General features: G+C 44.6%; 1 protein-coding gene across 3 annotated transcripts in view; it reads right to left on the bottom strand.

Annotated features, from left to right (window-relative positions):
* Positions 1 to 24,341, bottom strand: part of GPD2 (glycerol-3-phosphate dehydrogenase 2) — a 1,236,906-nt gene that overhangs the window by 772,935 nt on the left and 439,630 nt on the right. For all 3 annotated transcript variants that reach the window (XM_078681716.1, XM_078681715.1, XM_078681717.1), the window contains exon 5: positions 18,112 to 18,209. In XM_078681716.1, coding sequence (XP_078537842.1) covers positions 18,112 to 18,209 — 98 coding nt within the window. The remainder of the gene's footprint in view (positions 1 to 18,111; positions 18,210 to 24,341) is intronic.

Genomic DNA, 24,341 nt, shown 5'->3' on the forward strand with positions numbered 1-24,341 from the left:
AGTACCTATTCTAGTAGCTCGTTTCCCTATAATAGAAAAAAAATAAAAACTATCTAAATTAATAGTAGATTTAAAGTTACAAATGTTGGTATATACTTGAAAATATTTTAAATAATCTGTAGTTGGTATATCAGATCTCTGTTGTAGTCCCTCAAAAGATGATCTGATATAAAAACTCAAGAATTTCTACAGTACGAACAAGAATGTCCTCTGCCCACTGAGATTCTGCCTCTAGAACATTACGGATGTATAATTTATACAGACGGATCAGCACAGCCCGCAATTGGGGAAAACATGCTTATAGTGCAGCGTGCGCGATTGTTAAAGGTCGGTGGCGCGATGGTAAATTCAGACCTATGGTCACAAAACTAAACTCAATCTCTAGGAGACTGTGCAGCCCAGCGAGCTGAACTACAAGTTTTCAAGATGGCGCCGGAAATTGCCAATCGCGAATTCCCCACACTCATAGTGTGCGATTCGTATTACTGGGTCCAATCTTACCATGAATACTTGCAGAACTGGGTTCAAAACGGTTTCAAAGATGCAAAAGGTGGCACAATCAAGCATAAAATGCTTTGGGAACAAGTAGTTCAAATACAGGAAGAACTACAAAAGACTCACGTGGTCCATACACTGAGTCATCAACGTGATGGCGTTCACGTTGCAGGGAATTCATTGGCAGATGAAGCCACGAAGGCATCTGTGCAAACGGCTTCCATAGCTGCAATCACTCGTTCAAAAAACAAAAATAGACGGTGAAACGATGCTAGCTGTCAATGCCACGAGCAAAGTCACCGGTGCAGCTTTACCTCTAAACTATTCACTCGAATATTCATAGATAATTGATGCAAACTCCGTTCCTTTTGCTCGAAGCCCTGGATTGGGGAATAGGGCGATTCCAAACAGGAAACATAGAGGTGCCTTAATACAAGTAGCACATATGGGAGAGTGTCTGATACATCAAGGGATCTCAAAATCTCGACTAGAATTAAAAGAGACGTACTGGTGGCCAGGGATGAATGCCTACATTTACAAATTTGCAATTAATTGCGATGTCTGCTGCAGAGATCACAGCATATAATGCCGCCAGATACCGGACTACATTCTAGCCAGCCCAGTACAGACACCATTGTTATACAGCACTAGACTTTCTACACGCAGACGTCACTATGTACGAATGCAGTCCCAATAACTATTAGGATAAGATTCATTTAGATATGTCCTCAGCGCTCGGCTGACGCCGAACTGTTATAAAAGATTTGCGAGTCTTTCTCGGCACATACGCAATCGCCATGCTACATTTTGACCAGGGTCCTGTATTTAGCTCAAAGCTTAGAAAGAGACCATGGCCAGCTTGGGCGTTGCATTGCAGTACTCAAGTCCATTCCATCCTGAGGGAAATTCGGTTGTGGAAAGAAAAAAAACGTTACATAAAGCAATCTATAACAGCAAGGGTATAAGGCTCGGGTTACGGATGGGTCCAACGTAGTCTAAGAATCTGCCAAGAAATTCTCTCGGTGGAATCGCTCCCTATGAAATCCTTTTTGGTACTAGAATGATTTTCGAAGACCTCGATCGTCATACTTCAGTGGTAGAACAAAAACCCTTTGATATCAAAGACAGTTTGGCTGTTTTACAGGACTAAAGGAAACAAGAAGAAGTCTAAGCAACACATTACAGAAGTCAATGACCACTGAAGAAAAACCACCTGTCCCAGCAAGACCTGTCTGGATTCCAAAGATTGGGGATCTGGTCAGAGAAAAAATAGCGGATAAGAAGGAATTTGGGCCTTCTTACAGAAAACCAGTACCTGTGCTAGCAATCCACAGATCAAGAACAGTGTTACAGCCACCCCTTGCTAGAAGAAAGGAGAACCGGTTTGTGTCCATCGACCTGGTAAAACCACAGCATGTGGCCGATAATAAGTAGTAGGCCCAGTGGACTCCAAAGGTGTAGCAGAGGACCAAAACTCGCTACTATCCAAGAGGTTCAAACTGAGAGACTCATCACCTTTGAAGAATCTGGAGTAAGAAAAGAAGGACTATGCAACAAAGCCATGGAACTTGTGCCTCTTGAAACCCAAAAAACAGTTCGTCAAGAAACTCCCGTCTACAATGATGTAACATCTGACTATACTAATATGTCAAGGGACCAAGCAGCTCCAGCGATTTCGAACAATCCGGATGCAATACCAACAATTGACAGAACTGCCTCTGGTTATTTCATCAATTTTGATACATTTTCTGAGGATCCCAGTGAGCCCGAAACAACGCCAGCAAATAAAACTTTCAAGGAACAGGTAAAAGAACTTTGTCACCAGCTTGCAAATACATATCTGGTTTCACCATGGGTTGAATTTTGGATTGTGTTAGGTGTACTTTTTCTCCTACTATGGCTCATTCTCGTTTTAAGTCTGATAGATGGAAAATATAGTAAAATGGACACAGCAAGTAAGAACATCAACTTGCTCCTGAAGTCACACAAATCATCTCATCGTAAACAAAGAGACTTGTCATCAATGAACATCACAGCCATTCCTATACCTGGTGGTATAGCATGGGACAGAACTGAGTATGACATTTAAGGTCCTGTAGAGCTGTTGAAAATTCCACACCAATTTAAGGTTTCCTTGAGTGACTTTGTTTCACCCAGCACATTTTCTGATGATTGGGATTTGAGACTGTTAATAACATGATGGCAGAAAGTTACAAAACATGAATACTTAGAAGGTTATTCAGATTATGAACACATGTATTGTTACAATCACTATGGTCATTACTACTTGCACAAATCTGCAAACCTTAGAAATGTTTTTACTTATAATCAACGGGAACATTGTCCGATGCTACCAAAGGGTAGCTCAAAAATATTTTATGAAAAATGTTGACACTTCTCAGGTTTTAATATCACAAATCAAAAAAATTTTACTTGAAAAATGTTAATAAGACAGGAATGAAAAGTATGTTGACCAATACTAAGCAAATGTATTCTGCGGCCTTTTATGCTCAATTGTCCACATTAGGTTTTGACTTTTGGAAAGACAACATTGACACAAAAACTGTCTGGGGCACAAAAGACTGGCAGGTGCAAGGTTTAGAAGCCTTATTCAGAGCCTGCATCATCCCAGAACAAATAATGTTCTTAAATGAAATTGTTCAACAGACTTCTTGTCTTGGCCTGGCTAAGATAAAAGACTTAAACAAACCGTCCATACCTAAATCCACACCTGATAGTAATGGAACTACAGATGAGGATGAGACTTCTTACAAGGACCTCGTAAACCACATCATAAACGTTTCGTATACGCCGGTATATATGCTGCTTATAATGAAGCATGGAAAGTCATGCAAATGGAAACTGCAGACGAATACGAGAAATTGATCGTATTAATTTAGAGAAAGCTCTCTCTGTGGTTGATAATGGGTTAACAACTCTGTCATCCAGAATTTATTCTTTGGAAAGCATTGTATCCTCTGCCATAGACATAATGGAACAGGACTTGCTAATGTTACAACATGGACAGTCTTAATTGCGTTCTATAATGCTGCTAGGCTGGACGTTACAAAACCGTCGTTCAGGCTATGTGCCTTGGCGTCTAATTAACACAACGTCACTGTTTACTGGATTTAACCTTACAGATAAACAAATCTCTTTGGCACAGAGGGGAGCAAACTATACGGTGCTGAGCATAGAAAAACTGGAAAGATTACCATTAACTGTTTCTGAAAAACAGCCGTAGAATGGATAATACATGGCACCTTCACGATACCAATGACGATTTTCCAGTTTCAATATTGCTTGAAACACATACCAGCAGGCCTGTATGAAAGGTTGGGTAAAGAATACATAAAGTCGACCTTAGATTTACCATACACACACAAATGTTGGAGTGGTGATAAGGAGGTATTTCCTATTGGTAAAAATTGCAAAAGCACACTGAGTGGTACACTATTATGTCAGGGTATTAATTTGCATGGAGCATGCGATGGTTCTTCGACCAACTTATCCTGCCACCTGCAAGGTTGTCCAGCAGCATAGGTAGATCCAATTTTTGGGCAGCTATCCAATGGGAGCTACATAATGTTGAATGATCACAGCTGTTGTGGAATGATGCCAGGAATAGCCGATCTCGTTAGTGTGTCAGCCAGGGTCACTTGCTGTATGCAAGTATTGTTTCCCAAAACTAAGACAGACTGGGAGTCGCCGCTATGGCCTTCACTGAACATCTCTTCAATACGGATTGATACTTTAAGCAGAATGAAAGCCAATCTTTCACAAAAAACTGTGCCACTGACCTCGTCCAGAGACGTATGATCTGCAAGTTGTAAGGTACATGCCCTATTATCAACAAACTGCCCCATACATTTCGCAGAAATGTTAGGTCGTATCTTAAACATATTTGATACCAGTGGTATTGTACATGTAGTATTTAAGACGATTTTTTCGGGACTGTTAGCACCCTTTGAAGCAGTCCTAGGCATTTTTCCAAACTGCGTGCACTCTGTGTTCGGCGGCCTGCCTCTCATTTTCGGATTCGTAGCAGGGATACTATTCTTGTTCCTTCTGCTCCAATATGGCAGGTCCAGTCACCAGCGATACCCAGATTACCATGGAGAACACTCTTCTGGCAATGCAGTATCGTGAGCGCATAACACAGATTATTGGCTTGGCTCGTTTGAGAGATCTGAATACCACGTGGTTCCTATCGTTCAGACCAATCTGTCAAGATTGCATCTTACCTGTTCTACGATGCCTGCTTTGTGGAGAGGAATGCGTGTTGGATATTTGTCTGACACTTCCGTCAGCACTGTCAACGGATGTTGACGCTATGCTTGGTTCGGTAACGGCTCATGCATTGTGTTGTCCCCAGCGGCTACCAATCCTGATAACGGCATTTATTGAGGTCTCATCAGCAATTCCAGCTGAAGGTGAGACACGTGGACCAACAGGCACACAGGTACCATCGACTATAAACATTGCTAATGCAACGGACGCTGACGGCGAAGGTTCTCATCTGTGTACGATTGATCTACTTAATGAAGTGGTTCAACTTTCACCTACTGTGGTAGACTATTTCTTTGCCAGATTAGAAGATTTAATGTTTTCTTCTGACACCGAGAATAACTTTTGAAATTAGCACACAGCGTTCTATCAACTTTGAATTCGACCTTCGTTTTTCAAAATAAAAACATCTATGATTTGATTTGACTTTTTCCAAAACTGAACTTTGCCACAAAGTAATCAGCTTAAAGTAGAACTATTCTTAGAGAACTAGAATTCTTTGAATACTTCCTAGAAACAATATTGACGTCATCCACAAACCAAACCAGTGATATATTCTGCTATGGGATGGTCTCGACCTTTTTTCTTCTGTATTTAAGAGCCATTTCATAAATGTAATTTTCATGATTCATTCAGTTAGCGTTACCAATATCATAGTATATGCTTAAAATAAAATCAATGCTTACAAAGGCGTATAGTACGAATGCTCATTTTTCGTGTACAACCATTTCAAATGCATTTTTATGTATTTTTCGGTGGGATTGTAAACACATGCTTTAGATATGTTTTAGTGCTTGCATTTAGTAATGTCGAACATAATAAAGTGGAGTGGGTGTTGTATAGCATTTTAGGACCCTAGTGTAATTTTCCCGATTCATGCCCTTATATAGGTATACATCACCTTGTCCTTATGTAGGCATAGAAATCATAACCATATTTAGACATAGCCCATGCAGTCCAAATACAGGCATGGATACATCCACTAGTTCCGAAAAGCCACAATGATTTCTTGGAAAACTCGGCTTCAGCAGTTAGGGACTTCCCCTTGCTTGAATATTGATTTGTCCAAGAATCATGGAGTTTTCAAAGAACTGCGATTCTTTGCTGACGGGATTTTGTCCACCTTTACGTCAAACTCGGCACCTTCAAGGTATAAATATGCCCACACTTGCCCTTGCAAACACACGGTGGTTTGGAGCAGTTTGACTATCTACTTGCCCGACGCATCTCGCTACAGCAAGTGCCGAAGGAAGCCGACCCTTCAGCTGACGCATTGAGAGAGATGCTGTCTTTTCTCTTGCCGAGATATCCAGCCCCAGTGTTTCCAAGCTCCCCTCGCGGGGTGTTGGGAAATCAAGTCCGGAGACAAAGAGATACCAGACCTCCTTCATTCTAAATCAAGGTAAGGAGCTTATTAGACCCTAAGAGAAATCTTGGATAGATTCTTGGCAAAAGAATACTAAACTTATGCTACACCACACTTACTCCTTCCCTCGTATTAGACTTAGGTTAGTGTAGCGGGGTGCGGAGTAATGGGCAGCAGGCGAGTTTTTGTTCGTGAAGGCTTTAATTGCTGAAACAGGATATCAGTACAAGTTTTTCTACTATGAGTCCGTCTTGGCGATCAACTTCGTTCGGGTCGCTGTTTTCTCCGGGTTGCCTCCTCCTTCCTCCGAATCGGACTCCGCCTCGTCTCCACCTGGTCTGCCTCCGCGATTACGGTTCTCGCCGCCTCGGGAGAAGACACAAGAGAGGACCTCAGGTAAGGTCAGTGTATATCCTGTTGTTGTTGGAATACACAAAACATGTTAAAATACCCCTCACACACCAAAAGGGCCCTTGGTGTCATGTTTCATCATCGGGGTCTTCCCGCCCGGCTTCCGGACGGGGCAGTGCTGCGACAAGCGACTACGCTGGAGCACCTTTTAAATGTGAGTGCTATGTGAGTGAATTGGAGTGAGTGTCAGTAGGGTCAGGGGTGATATAGATAGGTGATGTTAAAAAATACCTGGCCTGGTGATGGAAAAAACTGTTTAATAAACACTGGCTGGTATTGTCACTCACTAATGTCTTTCCACAAAAAAAATGTATGTTTGTGTCAAACACGGAAGCCACGGACAGAGGAGGAAGCACAACGAGGCTGGGGGTTGACTGGACCCTCAAATACCCTTCTGTCCAGTGTTGGCTCATGGGGCACTGATCCCTACCTCCCTAAGCATATTTCTGCATTAGCAAGGGACCTGTATAAATATAAAATATATATCTATACACATTGATAAATATAGTATCATTACACCACTTTGCACATACACTTTTTTTGTGGAAAGACATTAGTGAGTGACAGGGGGATCTGACCCCGGTCCTGACGAAGGGGCATGGTGCCCCGAAACATGTTGACCCGCACAGGAAAGTAAGCCCATTAACCCGCTTACTCTTTCCGAAATCACTTTTTTTAACAATACCAGCCAGTGTTTATTAAACTGTTTTTTCTATCACCAGGCCAGGTATTTTTTAACATCACCTATCTATCACCCCTGACCCTACTGACACTCACTCCAATTCACTCACATAGCACTCACATTTAAAAGGTGCTCCAGCGTAGTCGCATGTCGCAGCACTGCCCCGTCCGGCAGCCGGGTGGGAAGACCCCGATGATGAAGCATGACACCAAGGGCCCTTTTGGTGTGTGAGGGGTATTTTAACATGTTGTGTATTCCAACAACAACAGGATATACACTGACCTTACCTGAGGTGGACCTTTTTGATTAATAGTACTCTTGTAAGAGGAGGACGTGCCCACCTTGGTGCCATCCAGCACCACCTCTTCCCTCCCCCTTCTGATTTCTCTACAAGAGAGGACTCGTCAGTTCAGGGTTTTCTCCAGCCACACTCGAGAGGGGAAGGGAGTGAGACGGCACCACCAGTGAATATTTACATCAAGTGACGGGGCGGGGAGGGAGTGCAGGAAGGGTCTCCGGGGGAATGCGGGGAAACGGGATTCAAGTTACTCTAAGGTCCCTCCTCTCCTCTTAACCCAGCCCGTGATACGATTACGTACCTCGCTAAGCCACACGCCTCCAGGTCGCGTGCGGCTGGGCGGCTCTTGTTGCCGATGGCCTCCAGGCTCCTGCGCCGTCAACGGGTCTCTCAGCACCTCCTCTCCCTCGGTAGATGAAAAACCGGGTTCTCTTCTCTCCGCTCGGTCTTCGCTCCTTTCTCTCCAACTCACTTCTCTCCGCCCTCCACTCCGGGGTACAAGCACACCTGACTACCTTCACCTGCCGAATTTAAGGCGTGTCTGGGCTCCTCCTCTTCACTGCTACGCTTCCAGTTAAAGGGCCAGTCCTCTATCTCCTCTTCATCGCAGCTGTAGGGTTCTTCAGCCGACGACCAGACCTGTGGTTGGGAAGGCTGAAATGACAGGAGGGGGGGGGGTCACAAGGTAAATACCCACACGGGGTGGTAGCCACCTTCGAGGCGCCCAGTGGCACGCCGCCGCCCCCGTCACAGTTAGGTACATCGGGGTAGGCGTATTTTAGAAGCACCAGTTGAGTACTTTTATTCCGTTCAATAAATACTTTTATTGAAAACTCCCGTCTCTCTATTTCTCTGCACCTCTGGTGAAACAAAGCATGCATGAACGACTAAGTGAAATATCTATCTATTGTTTCCACGACTCTGAAGATACGTTTTATCTTGGGGAAACAAAGTTGTCATGTTTATGCGGTTGTCAGAAACTAATCCCTTCTAGTTTATTCGAGAAAGTTTCTAGTGACCTGTGAGCTAGCTGGCACTCACACAAAGTCTAATATATTCGATAGAGACCTAGTCGACCTAAGTCCTACGTCACATCTATAGGATATATTATTCCAATGCGCAGAGCCTATTGGAAATATAGGAACTACAGTACAGAGCTGGGTGTATCTGACATACCCCCAAGTGGCCCACCAAAGGGGTGAAGGGAGGTGAGTGTGCAGTGATTGTGGACGGTAGCAAAAACCTCCATCCAGAAGGATGTTACCCCTTGAGAAAGGAAGCAGAGGGAATGTTGCACTGCAGACAGCATGGATCCAGAGCCAGACCCATTTTGAAAAACTGCAGTGGGGTGCTGTATAATTGGTCTAGAAATGTAAAGTGGATGAGCCGGAGTCTATAGTTGGGAGAGAGCAGCTCCAGTTGGGCGCAACTGAAGGAACACGGCACGTCCGATAGACCCAGAGAGATGCCTTCGTCCCAAGCTACCTGAGCCCTCAGGGATGCAACTGGAGAGGAGCACTGCATATTACTGGAGAAACGAGTAACCAGTTTGCGGGGAGACAGTGAAGCAAGGAGGTGCTTGTGAACTGGAAGGAGAGGTTGCGGGGAAGGGAAGGTATCTTGCAGGGCGCTACAGCTGGCACACTGTTGGTAATACAGAAAGGTGTCGAGGAATGTAAGGGGTGGAGACGACGCAGCACCAAACAGTGAGATTATACGAAGCTGGCTCTGCATATACTATACCAAAGTAAGGTATAGTGTGCAGAGTCAGTGGATCACAAAGGTAGGCAGAGGTAAAAGTAGATAAAACCTTACTCTCTCTTTGTGGTAGTGTGGGTGTGCAGTAAGGTTTTATCAGAGGGTAGGACTAAGCATTTATTGTACACACGAGGCAAGAAATGATGTCACACACTGAAAGACTGAACTCAGATCAATTTGTTTGCATAAAAATATTATTTAGGGTTATTTTATTGCTAGAACCAAATCATAGGCAAAATCGTACTCTGAAAGGGAAGGGATCACAAATAAAATTTGGCATTAACTTGGCTTTTGTTACAGGTTTGTAGACTTTAGCAATAAACAGTTGTAATTACTTTATAGTTACTTTTCTTACTCAACGAGGTACCTCTAGATACCACGCTGGTACATTTCCTAAAGGAAGGGAAGAATTTATTGTGTTTTGTAATACAATTACAGTTTTGTAGAGTTACTCATGAGGCCCTCTTAGTCCTGGAAGAACAAACATGGATTTACGGTCTGTGAGTAGGACCTGGTCAGATGGACACTCTGCTCCCGCAGCCAGGGGCACAGAGACAGCCGGGTGCAGAGTGCAGGGACCACACTTAGCCAACGGACTAAGCACGGCCATTGGTTTGGGGACTGTGGACAAGCAGGCCCCCTGGTGAATGGAACAAAAAGCTCCTGGTGTCGAGGTTGCTACTGAAGGGCCAAATGGCCAACACAAGGATTACACGGCCAGCGGCATAGAGGCGGCCGGGTGTAGGATGAGGTCGTCTGGCATCCCAGGGTCACTCAGCAGAGGCCTTCGATCTTGGTCAAAGCGGCAGATTCGGTTGGGGATTCCTCGGAGGCAGTCAGCTACCAGGTCGGCGAATGGGGTCTTTGGGAGTTGAAACCTTGAGGCTGCAAGTGCTCGCAGACGGAGTCGGTCAGTTGGTCGCGGTTGGGCTCTTTGCACCGCTTCAGTCAGAGAGACGGTTGGGGTGTCCGCTTCGGTTGCGGTTGGTGGGGACCTCCAAGATAAGGGCTGCAGGCTCGGGTTAGAAGCTTGTGGGGGTCAAGGTTCACCGCAACCCAGGCTACGATCGTGGGGGACCTCCTTAGGGTGTTGGACCATTGGGTTCGGGCTCAGGGTGCTGAGTGGTGGAGGACTCACAGAGTCAGAGTCGGTTGACCTTGAGCAAGACTGATGCTGACGGGAGAAAGTCTTTTGTGTTCCGAAGGCAGGGCCGGGTCTCCGGGTTCTTGAAGGCTGTTGGCTGCAGGACACACAGAGGTTTGCTGGAGGAGTCCAAGGTAGGGATAGGCCAGTAGGGCTGGGGCCAAGTAGTTGGTGTCCTCTTCTTCTTTAGCACAGCGCTTCAGTCCTTCTCGTTTCTTCTCGTCTGAGGAGGCAAGGTTCAGGGTTGCCCCTATATACTACATTTAGGGGTATTACAGGTAGGTACAGGTTGGGACCAGTGGGTCCCTTCCTTGGGGTGGGAACAGCCCCTATTATTCCACTATCCAGTGGAAGGGTGGCATAAGCCTCACTCTGGTTGACTGGGTCCCTCCATCTTCAAGATGACGGGGACTGACAGTTGTGCTTCACCTCGCCACCCCCACCTGAGTGGTGGGGTTGGCAAAGGTGGGCACACCTCGCCTCTCAACTTGTCTTTCCAGCCGATTCTACTGCCTAAAATGGGGATCAGAACCGGTGGGGGCCAGTTGCTGGGAGAAGCAAAAGGCTGGGGTACCTCCCAATGGCGGCAAGCCTTTGAAGCTTCCCCTTCGTGGACCCAGCCCATCCTAGGGGAGGAGGCTTGGTACCTCGTGCCAGAATGTGCATTGTTTCAGGACCCCGAGAACGACAGGCTCTCGACCCATGGGTCCAGAAACATGTCTGGTGGTGACAGTTGGCGAGCAGCCACTCAGTCGTTAGGTCGTTTTTCAGTCAGGGGACATCTCTAAGATGCCCCCTGAGTCCATTTTCCATTAAATCCCACATTGGCATAAGTGTGGGTTTAATGTGCTGAGATGTTTGATACCAAACTTCCCAGTTTTCAGTAAAGCCATTATGGTGCTGTGGAGTTCGTAATGGCAAACTCCCACACCATATACTCTTTATGGCATTACTGCACTTACAATGTCTACGAATAAGCTTAGACACAGTAGGGGCACAGAGCTCAGGCATCTGTACCCTCACCACTGGTATAGTGCCCCCAGCTAGAGAGGTGGCTTACCTATGCCAGGGCAGTGGATTGTAGGCATGGCACACAGAGATGTGTGCCATGTCGACTCTTCACTTTGCTCTGCACCAAAACACACAGCCTGCGATGACAGTTTGCGTGAGTAATGGTACAGGGCCTCCAAGGGTGGCACAATAAGTGCTGATGCCCTGAGAGGCCTTCCCTGAGCACAGTGCCTTTGTACCTATGGTACCTTTTACAAGGGACTTGCATGTGGCCAGAGAGCTGCCAATTGGGTTTTGCAAAAGTAAAGTTTAGGGAAATAACATAGGCCCTGGGTGCCTGGTTGGCAGGACCCCAGGGCACACTCTGTCAAAGTACATCAATATTAGGCAAAAAGTGGGGGCACTTTCCTTCAGGGATACACTGGTCCTCAGGGTAGAGGTCCGAAAACAGTCGGATGCCGCATTTGTACGAGCAATAGCACCCTTGTCTGAGAGTGGAGGCGGCATGGGGTTGTTGGCCACTGGGATGGAGGGAGCATAAAGAAGTATCATCCCTGCTCTCTTCCGCAAACCCTCCCAGGCCCACTGCAAGTACTCAACAGTATTGATTTCAGCCATAGGAGCTTTGTATGGTAAATATAGTGCGGTCGATAGGGGCCATGGAGCAACTCGATCAGTTTCAACTGATGTGTGGGGCATAAACTGGGTGGGTTAAAGCCAGTAGAGGAGAAACTGGACCTTGCCGCTTAAAGCATATAGTGCCATGTCCAGCGCCCCAGTCTGCCCTGCGCGAGCGCAAGGGTGAGGAGCTCCCAAGAGACTCGCGGCAGTCTAGCTGCCCATGTCAGAGTCACTAAATTGGATTGTAAGCGCTTGAACTGTGACGCGAGAGGGAGGGGGACATTTACAAAAAGGTAGAGGAACTTGGGAAGGATGACCATCTTCATAATTGCGATACGGCCAGCTAGAGAGAGCAGTTATTTGGACCACGTGGGTATTCGGTCCTCCAGCCAGGCCATAGTGCAACTAAAGTTTAAGCGCCATAGTTCTTCTGGATCACGACATGGCCATATACCGAAGTACTACACTGGCTCATTTGGCCGCTTCAGGAGGTACTCAGTGGGGAAGGGACATGTATTGTCTGAGAGAGGAAGTAGTAAGGATTTGGCCCAGCTCACCTGGATACCAGAACATCTGAACCACATCACCTCGTGTGTCACTGGGGCTAGATTGTATCTGGATTACATACATATAGGGAGATATCATCCGAGTATATAGAGACCACCAGGCCTCTAGTAATGAAGCCAATACCCCTAGTCGAGTGACATTGCTGAAGTCTCGTCACTAGTACCTCCATCGCAATGGCGAAAAGTAATGGTGATGGCAGGCACCCCTGCCTCCTGTGATCAAAAAGGGATCGCATTTGAGCACATTAAGGCTCACACGAGTGGTGGGAAGGATGTATAGGAGGAGTATTTGTTTTATAAAGAGTGGGTTCAAGCCAAGGAAAGAGATATGTCCATTCCTGGGAGTCTTACACTTTAATGGCATCAAGCAAAGCAGCTAAAGCTGATACCTGAGGGTCAAGGTGGTGCATAACCGCAAATATTGTACAGTGGTTATGTGGCGTAAGCAGACCAGAATAAAGCCACATTGATCAGGCCTCATGATCATGGGCAAGAGGGGCAATAATCGATTGGCGAGCACCGTAGAAAATATTTTTATTGTTGAACTTGAGGAAGGAGAAAGGTCTGGACGAATCATAACAATCAGCAGGTTTGTCCAACTGGAGGAGTGTGATAACTGCTTCACGCAGCAAGCCCATATTTAGTGAGTCTTGGAACATTTCTAGCAAGCGTGGGGCCAGCATGGAGGCGAATTCTGTGTAAAAGGTGGGGGTGCATCCATCAAGACTGGCAGTGGGGGCCAGAACTGATCAGAGGTGGCGGGACTGGGAAAGGGGTAAATAAAAAAAAAATGTAATTACCTCCTCGCCACCTCCACCTCCACACGTCTCCCCTCCTCGTCCCTCCGGCCGGAACAGGAAGCACTAATCACAACGCTGTAATGCAGTGTTGTGATTTGTCCGAGCGTCCTGGATCGGCGCTCAGGCCGCGACTAGGCGTTCTCCACCAAGGCTGTAATGCAGTCTAGGTGGAGAACATGCTAAGTGCACATGTAAGTTTGACAGGCCCGAGATGGCCGGCCAAACGTTCATACGTACATAGGGAGCGAAGACCTCTCCTCCCTGCTCTGTCAGCAGAGCAGCCCCACCGCCAAGCTGCCACACGGCAACAGGAAAAAATAAAATGGTAATGACATTGAGTTATTATTTTATTTTTCTTTACACTGCTGAAAAGCAGTTGGGTGATGCTCCTCCACCTTAGAGGAGGACCCGTCACTGAAGACTGGGACCTCGTCTCCAGGAAGGGCACGTAAACCCTGCTCTATCTCTTCCTTAGCCATGGGGAGTCGAGATAAGCGCAGTGGGGTTGGTCCAACCAAAGCAACTTTTTAGTACCGAAGTACTCCTGTAGCTCTGTTGAGCCCAGAATCAGGTGGCAGTATAAAGTTGGGCACAAAGGAGGACATCACTTTCAATAGCTCCAGTGTGGAGGAACCAGAGTTAGTCTCGGAGTCAAGGAGTTTGGCTATATAGCTGGACGAGCGGGTTCCTTAGCAGATTCGCAAGGGTTCTGCCCGGTTTGTCGCCCTCCCTGTACTCTCTAGCCTGGGCGTCACGATGCAGGAAATGAGTCTTGTGGAGGGCTACCTCCTGAAACTCCAACATCTTGTCAAGCATATCGGACAGCTTAGCAGAGTCCTTGCACTGTAAATATTGTTGTCCTTGAGTACGGATATCCTGCTCGAGCAAGAACAAAGACCCCTGGATAGATTTTAAGATATCAGATTGCTTTGCGTTGCAAGCAGCTTGCATTAAGACTTTGAAAGCCTCTCAAAGCCCCGGGGGGCGGACTCTTTCATTTGGCGTGGTTCTGCCCAGCGGTGGCATTGTTTTGGAATCACGTCACCGCAGTTCTGAAAGCTATGACTGAAAATATATTTCCCCTTGTTCCCATGATGGCTCTGTTGGGTTACGTAAAAGAGGTACCAAAAACATTTTGGAAGTTTACCGCCATGGGCGGTAATGCACTGGGGCAGCCAGCGGGCACCGACATTTCATGGTTGGCTGAAGGACAGGTCAATGTGTAAAGATTGGTCTGGAATTTACACCACAACGCTGCTGCCGACTGCTTGCCCCTGGGGATTTTGGGGATCCCCAGCGCTACAATTTGTCAAAGCTAGATCCTGATTGTTGGCTATGGTTTCGCTATCTTTACAAGGCATTCTATTAGATGTGTTATATTACACTGACTATGTACACTTTTGTACCTCCACATTGCATGTTGGGTTGTTAGGCTATGCATTACTGTGCCTCTGATGAATCTTTGCACTATTGCAATAACTTCACTGATTTCTACGTGTGCTACGCGACTGCTGCTGATCTGAAAATTCCTTATATTATCATATAATATGCTGTTTTGCTGCATTTATGACCTTATCAGTTCTGCTTTCATGGAAACTTGAAGTAAAAAAATAAATAAATAAAGGCTTCCAAAGAACAGAGGGCGATTCTTTGCGGATCTCATCCCGAAACACTGCATCCTGCAGCGCTCCCACTGGTAGGCGCCATGTAAAGGTGCAGTAAGTCTCCTGGGGGATTTGAAGCATTCATAGCACCGGGGCATGGTCCGAGAGGGTGCGCGGCAGTTGGGATACCTTAGACGGCCAGGTCTGGACATCCTTGGAGAAAAACAAAAAATTCAGCCTACGCCAAGCTTTTTGAAATGTCAAAATGCAGGTGCCCTCAGGAACATGGGGGTAAGAGAAGTGCCACACATCCTGGAGGCAGTTGTCATGTGTGGTCATGTTAAGCATGGGGGTGTAAGCATCTAGAGGTGCCAGAGCGGTCCAACCGGTCATCCAACACAGCAGATGGCATGGTAAATCTTGGCCTAAATATCTGAGAAAAACTCTGGGTCGTCACTATTAGGTCCATAAACAGCAGCCATTGTCACCGGCTGCCGCTGCAAGGTGCCCACAAATATGACATATCATCCGTCTGAATCTATAAGGGAGTGTGACAATTACCATGGAAGCCCTGTACGCAGCAAAATCAACACACTCCTGGCATAATTGGAGTAGGAGGAGGAGTAGACATCACCACACCACGGGTCCGCAGAACAGGATTGAGGGATTGTGTATCTGGGTCTCTTGTAGGAAGCCAATGTCAATGTTGTGTTGTGATCAGCTCCTTATCGCAGACAAATAAATAAGCCACAAGTTTAATAACGTTTAAAGTAAACTCAAGTAGTGCAAGAAGATGAACTGTTTCTGGAAAAATTAAGTCAGAAACAAAGCATAATACATAAGAGAAGGAACTATGTTAGGGATAATTCATAAACTTCATTAATATTATTCTAAGCTTGAATGAGGCAAAGGAAGATTTTTGGGGGGTAAATCTATATGTACTTTAACGTTTTTCTAGCTCTCATACTGCTTCAAATCTATAATCTGAATACTGTAGCTGGAAACTTCCATTACAACATGAAGAAGACTGTAATACACTTTATCCCAGATAAAGGTATGTTACAATGTAAAAGCCATAGGCCAATTACCTCATGAACATTAAAGAGTCTTGACTAAATCATAGAATACCAGACTAGATACAGAGAACTCGTCAACAAAGAGGAAACAGGAAACAGGATTTGTGAAAAACATATTGACATAGCACATGCTTTCACTCCGATATTCCAGATCTCAGCAACAAAAACAAAATAAGACAGTGCCAATGGTAGACACTGGATTTGATCCTGAACGAGCAGCTGACAACCTCGATTGAAATTACCAGTACAAAGTCCTACATCAAATGTGATTTGGAATACAATACAATTTAATCTAAATAAAAGGAACAAGTGCAAGTATTCACAATCAGCAACTTGTCAGAATTATTCTCAATACCAAGAGGAGCTAAGGAAGGCTGTTTTATGTTACCAGTAATCTTTAAACTGGCAATGGAAATTATGCTGCATTAAGGAGGAATCTTTATAATTCACACATGACGTGCTTCCAGAATCTAGAAAGCTGTATCCAGCAGTCTGAGAACCATAAACTTCAGTAACAGCTCTGGCTACAAGGTAAACTGGCATAAAATGAGAATAGCAACCTTCACAGGAGTTTCTAAATCTTAAATAAAATAGTACAATTTCTTGGACAAGATTATTCAATTCAGTACTTTGGGAGATGGTTCAACAGGGTGACCAAGATCATCAAAAAAAATGAATACTTGCATACACTACTGATAGAATTCTAGATGGACATGTCTCTTGCCAGGAGTATAGACAAAACAAAAATATATCTGACCAAAATGGTGTTACTCCACAAATTAATGTCTTAAACATATTGAACAATTTGCAAATTTTGACAAAAGAATCTATTTCAAAATAGATGACGTATTTAAAGGCTTAATATATAAGAGAAAAAAAGCCAGTGATGAATTAGGTCATGTCTGGTTTTGGTCTGGCAATTAATAAATATTATCACGAAAGGTTTATAAAGTAGACATTGTTGTGCCTTTGAGCAGGATGCAACAAAAATGCTCTCTTCTACATTGGACTCCGGACTGTGAAGAAACTACTGAAACAGTGTTAAAGTGACATTTGCTGGAGATGTCTCAAGGTAAAAGGATCATTTACACAATTAGTTTTTCTCATGACCACTAGTTTTAGAGCTGTTGAAAGACACTTTGGAAACAATATTTCTAGTTGTGGGTATTGAGATAAGGTATGTTCCATAATCCATTATATACAACTATGTAAGCGTGTGATTTCCAATTTAAACAACATGTTGAGAACTCAAAACGCGATTCCATGCGGTAGAGCAATAGTTCTGCACAATTGGAAGAAAAAACTCGAATTTGAGGGATGAAACTCTGACGTACGAGAAATGGCTGCCATAGATTAGAGTTTTACTCTCCCAGAGGGGTATGGATGGTGGTCACAAACTAGTTTGGGCAAGATTTTCAACATATATGACTAGAGTAGTCTAAACAGTTCTGTTGCTTTGATTTGCCAATATGCAGCTTCAATTCTATTTGTCTGATTGTTATCTAATTGATTTCAATAGCCATAACTGATATAAACAAAATGAGGCCACTTTGTTAACTTGTTGGTATAGTGCTTATTTATCTTCCTGTTGGCTGCGTGCTTCATAAATGCTGTGCTTGGCATTTATTATGACTATTGCTACTCTTTTTGTGGTCTGTTTGTTGGTGTTATGATCGTAGTCTTGTCATTTTTCATCTTTTCCGTTGACCCTCCTTACAAGTGGAGATAAGCCATTATGCTTATCGAGAGGTGCTGATGCATGAAAATGTATATGTATCGATTAAGGTGCATGCAGTCCTCGTGGCGTCATCCAGCTTTGATTACATCTCTTTGGTTGCTCTTCATTGCCTTATCATTATGATTAAGTTTAAAAGTAAATAAAATTAATAAAGATGAAAGATATATTTACTTCATAGACATAAGAAGGGGCTGACCCTACTAACCATTAAAACAATTTCACAACACTGTATTTAAGGAAAATATGTTTCTTACTTGTACACAGGTAGCATGATAGGTAAAGGTGCAGACAGATGGGGAGCAATTTCAAGCAGGTTGGCGCGCTCATGAAGTGCTTCCTTAACTAGTTTGTACTGAAAAACAAAATAATCAATGTGAGATCAGACAAAAAAAAACAGAATAACACACAAACCAGGCTCTCTAACAAAATCAATTTAGCCGAACAGATCAGTTTTTAAAGGTTTTGCTCTATTAATATTATATCACTTATCAGTTTACAAACTCTATAGCAATACCAGTAGTCTAAATTAAAACCATTTGACAAAGGGATGTCTGTCAAAACACTGAAAATCAATAACGTTTTTAGGATTTTCTGACTTAAGGAATTCTTCAAGAATACCCGATCCAGAATTCCTGGAAAGAGCAGAAAAAATGATTACCAGGTAGTTTCAATCTCGCATAAAAACTATTTCAGAGAGAGTGCAGAACAGAGTACATACACTATGAAAAGGTATTTTACTGTACTGTTATCTGAGCATTGCTAGTCTGGCTCTTCTTGATTACCAAATTTCAATAACACGATATCACACTGTAACAGGACTGGAACCTGGAAATCTCATACCAATGAAAGATGCCCTAAATAATATTCCTAGTTTTCCTGTTCACAAAATGTATTTTTAAATGTGTTAACAGTGCGGATATGATACGGAGATATGGTGTCAGTTTGCATTAGAATAGTATGCAAATGATCTTAAGTATAAATATACACCGATGGTCCTGAAGACACCAGAGATACAGCTGGTCAGTCTCACCCTAGAAAAAAAGACGACAGTGTCACCTCCTTTGCCCATTCCTCAAAATCCCCCAACAGCAATTAAGTAATTGAGGGTTCACTCACAAGGGAGGGTGCAACATATGTCACAGGCAGGACATGTACTTTACATGTCCTGACTGCAAAACACACAGAACTACCATTTTACTGTGGAAAGACTGGGCTCCCAATTGGCGAGTACAAGGTGTGATGCTGACCCTTCAGCTATGCTAAATCCTGAACGGTGCACCCAAAGTGGGCACTCTGATATATCAAACCACTTGTTACATTAAGCCCGACTTGTATCTCAAGTCGAAATTAATGTAATTTATTTGAGTGTGCAGCTTTAGGAAAGCTGCCCTTTGTTGCCTTTAAAACTGCTGTGCCTTCCTGGGCACACATGGAGCCTGTTCCATGAAACAACATTCTGCCCTTATGGAAAGATGTGATAGCAATTATGCGGAAGGAGGACAATGATGGATTGCGGGCCTGGGAGGTGCTACTTGGGTGTTAGCCTCAAAAGCCAGGCTTCAAAGGAGAAGCCGCCTTTGAAGGGCAGATGTTTAACACCAGGGGGGGAATGGCTGCCCCCTAGTTGAGGTAGACAGGCTGGCACGGGGAGCAGAAAGGGGAAACCCTGAGGTAGCCACACCCCCGGTTCGGGGTACTGAGATCTGTACACCGAGAGGTGTCTCGCCATCTTGAAAGTGGACAGAATGGTGCATCCTGGGATAGCCAGTTGCCACACTCCACAGGAAGCAGTCATTAGGTGGAGGGAACCTGGTGGCCTATTGGCCACCAACTGACTCCTGGTATTTGCTGACCATAAAGGAGGCACCCCTGGCATCCAGACCTCAGATCTCAACAGACTTGGAAGAAGGACCAACGAAAGGACTGCCTGGATGCATCGAAGACTTCACCTGGTGACTAGTGGAGAGATGGACTGTGCCTGCTGTGTCCTGTGCAGGGAGAAGCGGTCTCCAGAGCCCAGTCAAGCCAAGAGACTCTGATGGCCAGGCGACTGGCCTCCAATTCACAGCACAGGGACACATCAGCTGAAGAAGCCTGTTGGGACAAGTTGGTAGGCTAAAGTCTTCAAGTCGCTACTATTGCGGTCGTGCAGCACCAAGGACCAAGACCCGGAGCACTGATTTGCTCCTGAGTTCGCTAAAGCCAGGAAAGCTGTTGTAGAGTTGCTGGGAACCTCAGAAGGTGAGTTATTGACTCATGAAGGATTGGCCTTTGACCGCAACACTGGGTGACTGGTAGTCCAGTGGCAAATGGACTTTGGTCAGGCCGGAGGTGACCTCAGGGGAAGTCGACACTGCAACGAGGACCCCTCACTATCTTTGTGGACCGAGGAATCCCAGCAGGAAGACCTCATCCACCCACATTACCCCGTCGACCACCTTGCATCCACAGCATCATTTGGGCATCTTCAGCATCCTTCATCACCTGTATCAGGATCATTCCATGGGAATCCATTGAAATGCGGATTAAGTGCCTGCAACTGCTGGAGGACTGCTTCTTCTGTGAAGGTAACTGTTCTGGTGGACCATGCTGTTCCCCCTAACTAGCTCCATGCATGAGTTAGTCAACTAAAGAACTTCCAATCAACAGCACTGACACCCAAGTTTTCTTTTAAAGTGTTTCTACGGGTCAAAATCCTTTGACTTTGCCACAGCTTGTTCGCGATTGAGTGACATTGGTTTGATTTATTGATGCTTGTAAAATCTATATTTAAGAAACCCCAGGGGGATCATTTTCGTTCTAGTGTCTATTCTTATAAAAATAGTCTATTTTTATTAATTGGTGTAGATTTCTTGTATTGTGTCACATTCTTCTTCAATTGGTTTGATGCTGCTTAAATGTTTTACCCTAGTTACTCTGTGTAAGCCTTGCAGCTTAATGCCGCAGCTACCCAGGATTGAGATGACTGTTTGACAGACGGAACCTAAGGGTCCTGAAGGGGTTGTTAAGTGTATTACACAGTGAGGTTGCATAACCACACCATATAATACACCCGATTTCCTTACAGTAAGTTCCATTGCAGAAGCAGGGAGGCAAATCGCTACACATTCCCCTCCATCCACTGCAGTGCACCCCAGTAGAGATGAACCTGGTTGGTGCGTGGGACAGAATGGCAAGTCACTACGCAAACACCTCCCTTCGTCGCAGTGGGAATCTGCCAGGCAGACGCGTTTCCATTCACCAATGATATTGATGTGCCAGTACCTTAATTCAATATACTTGCATCACATTTGGGCCAGCCTGTGCATAGCTGTGTCACTTCTGCCAACAGCATCAGTACCCAGGACATCAAGTGATCTCCATCAACATTAGTCCTTGCCACTTCATTCTGACCCAGCCAGCAGACCAATCAACTCACCAGGGGCCATTTTGATATGGCTATTTCCATTGGACAGCTGCTTGGTATCTCCTTATGCTGTTGTGGCCTCTGCTGAAATTTTAACCATGTGGTGTGGCCTCTGCCTCTGACTTCTCGCAATTTACTCTGGCTCTCACTGATTTCCTGCAGTAGTTGCAGTCACAGCAGCCTTCTTGTACCCCGCAAAGTTGCCCTGGATGCATCTTGCACTCTCTGGACATGGTGTGCTTAGGGCGGCCAGTGGAGAGCTCAATCGAACTAGTGTTGCGCCCTATCCCACTTCTTGGGTACTGCTCAAGGCAGTTACTAAAAACGTGGAGTCTTTCATTCAGAAGAATTATAGCGAGCATTTCAAAATTAATTTTTGGAGTATTACATATTTCAGAGGTTTATCAAAATTCCTGAACTGAGCCTTAGCGTATATTCATTTCTTCACGTTCTGAAAATGTCAGGAAAAAGCTGATGATATTTTAATTTTTTTTAAGGAATCCTATAAAAAGGACGCAGATGCTGTCGCCACTGGTACTGGTGGTCCTGCTGAGTGTCTTCCATTTTTGTAATTTATGAAAAACCGCCTTGCTCTGAATTGCTGTGAAACATGGGGGGTTGGGTTAGATACGAGTCTAGATTTGCAGTGTGACAACACTCAAAATTGCTTTCTGTACTTCCAAAGTAATTAAGAATGCACTTTTGTAAAACTGTAACATAAATGGGTACATTCTTAAACATATCACTGTCTCAGCATGTACTGTTCCTAGCAGACCAATATTTGCTTATTTTCCTGACGATCGGAGGTGAGTAGTGAAGTCCCACCTGCATTCAGTCTATTTTTTATGTTCAATCGCTTACTTATATTAGAACTACTCTAGAACATTATCTGTACTTAAAATTAAATGATTATAAAATAAAAACACGTTAAAACAAAGTACTTTTGATAATGATTAAAACATGCAAATTGTCTTCATGACCCTACTGTTATGGTGAAGGGGAAAGAGCCAGTAACGTTTTTCTTTGAGATCAAGTGTTGGGTTAGATTGTTTATTATTTATAATGTGGCGCATTGCCAGGAGCCTAGCTTCAAGGCACAGCAGACATCAATTATTCACTACATGACAAGAACATAGAAGAAAATATGCATATCACATAATGCAAAAAGTGATTTTGCAATACTCAATGAAAGAAAATAAATATCTTCAAACCACAACAGCTGACTGAGATGGTCCAAGGTATATTGGTTACATGTAGAGTGAAAGAAACGCAAACCTGAGAAAGGCACGCATGAGTCACTTACAGGTGGGTAGTGATTCACCAGAGGGAGAAAAGCCATAAAAGACGACGGAGGAGTCTTTGCCAGACCCTATTGTAACGCCCATATTGAATGGTTTTATTATAAAATCATTCCAAAGCTTTGCTCTTGTGACATTCCTTGTTTGGCCTACAAATTTGATTAGACATCATTTCATGATAGTTAGTTTCTGGTTGTCCGGCTGGCTAATGGGAAGGTAAGATGTCTATCACATACTTGGTGGTTTTTCCTTTTTATCTTTTTTTCTTAACGCTAGCTCTGCGGTCATAAAATATTGCTGTCTGGATACAACCACTGGTTGGCATAATAGCTTGTATTGTGCGATTGTCAGCATGGGGCAGATTTTGGATAAGACATTTAACTGAAAGGCGGCAGACCTTACCACAACACACCATCTTTATCAATTTACCAAGAACAAGCAACAAAGCTAGCATTGTCAACAAAGGGCCACATGTAGAGAACTTGAGCAATACATTCTTATTCACACCAGAGTTAAAAATACAGTCGTAATGCAGTACATAATAATAGAGGGATTCCTCTGCTGATTTCAGGGAAGGAGGCTGAATTGTTGGACTGCCCTGACTGTGCTGTTGCACCATGGACGCTGAGACCACTTCTCGCGGCCTCTGCTTTGCGTTCGCCGCTCGTGCGAAAGTGATTCCACAGTGAGGGAGTGAACAGACTGTTTGTGGACCACAGCGGGACTGCGAGGACCAGCGGGCAGCGCGGAGCTTAACCTGCCACAGCTGGTCCTCTTTCCACCCCCACCTACTCCTCCAACTTAAGATAATCTCGACCCACGCGCGCGGGACGCAGCCCGGGGCTAAGCCCGGGCAAAGGGCGGGCCCTCTTAGGCCCTCAGAGGCCGGAAGAGACCGGACCGGGCCCTCTCCCCTAAGATGTTATTTCTTACAGTGAGGTATGACTGCTTATTAAGGCCTGTCCCCGATTTACCGTAGCTGGTTTTGTTTACACTGTTATACGTCATTTATTGTTACTTGGGCATTGTTAATCGTGTGCAAACAGTTAGGTCCGTGACCACATGTTAGTGATCTCATTTGTGTTTAGGCTTCCATTGAATTAAGTGGTTATAATGACTTCACCCGTCCGCATTGAACCATCTCTGGTGGGAGGAGGAGATAAACAAGGGACACTAGATAATTATTTTATCAGGGCTTTCACAGGAATAGAGAGAGACATTACACTTGCAGAACGTCGAGCCGAGAGACGTCGCTCTGTTGAGCTAATTAAGAACAAACGGTCTTCTCTCGGCCCACTACAGCTAGCCTTGTCTCCACTCCCTAGTATTCATTGTGAAAGTGAGGGGATCGTAGACTCACTCAGCGATAGTATCTCATTACTCCTCCAAGACATCACCCCACCGTTGGACATAAATAATGACCTGCTTATAAATCTCTCTTTCTCTCCAGGAAATACGACACAAAAGGCAGGGGCTTTAGTAGATCCACCATCTTCTGCGGTCGATCTTGCTAATAACTCTATAAAATCTTTTAAAAAACCACGACCGCAAGGCACTCCCCCAAAAAGAAGGAAAAAGGGGAGCAATAGATCACAAATTAACAAAATCAGTCACACTGATCGTGCCAAACTTAGGAGTTCCACATCACAAGTGCCTACACCATCTGTCCCATCCACTGAATCACCCCTTCCGTTATTAGATCCATTTGGTGTTAATTTAATTGGAAGTATCGAAAAATTAGTTAGGTTTCTTACATTGCCTTTGGTAGAGAGACTACAAA

The sequence above is a fragment of the Lissotriton helveticus genome, chromosome 3_1 (assembly GCF_964261635.1).
Source record: "Lissotriton helveticus chromosome 3_1, aLisHel1.1, whole genome shotgun sequence".
In the NCBI taxonomy this organism is placed as follows: Eukaryota; Metazoa; Chordata; class Amphibia; order Caudata; family Salamandridae; genus Lissotriton; species Lissotriton helveticus.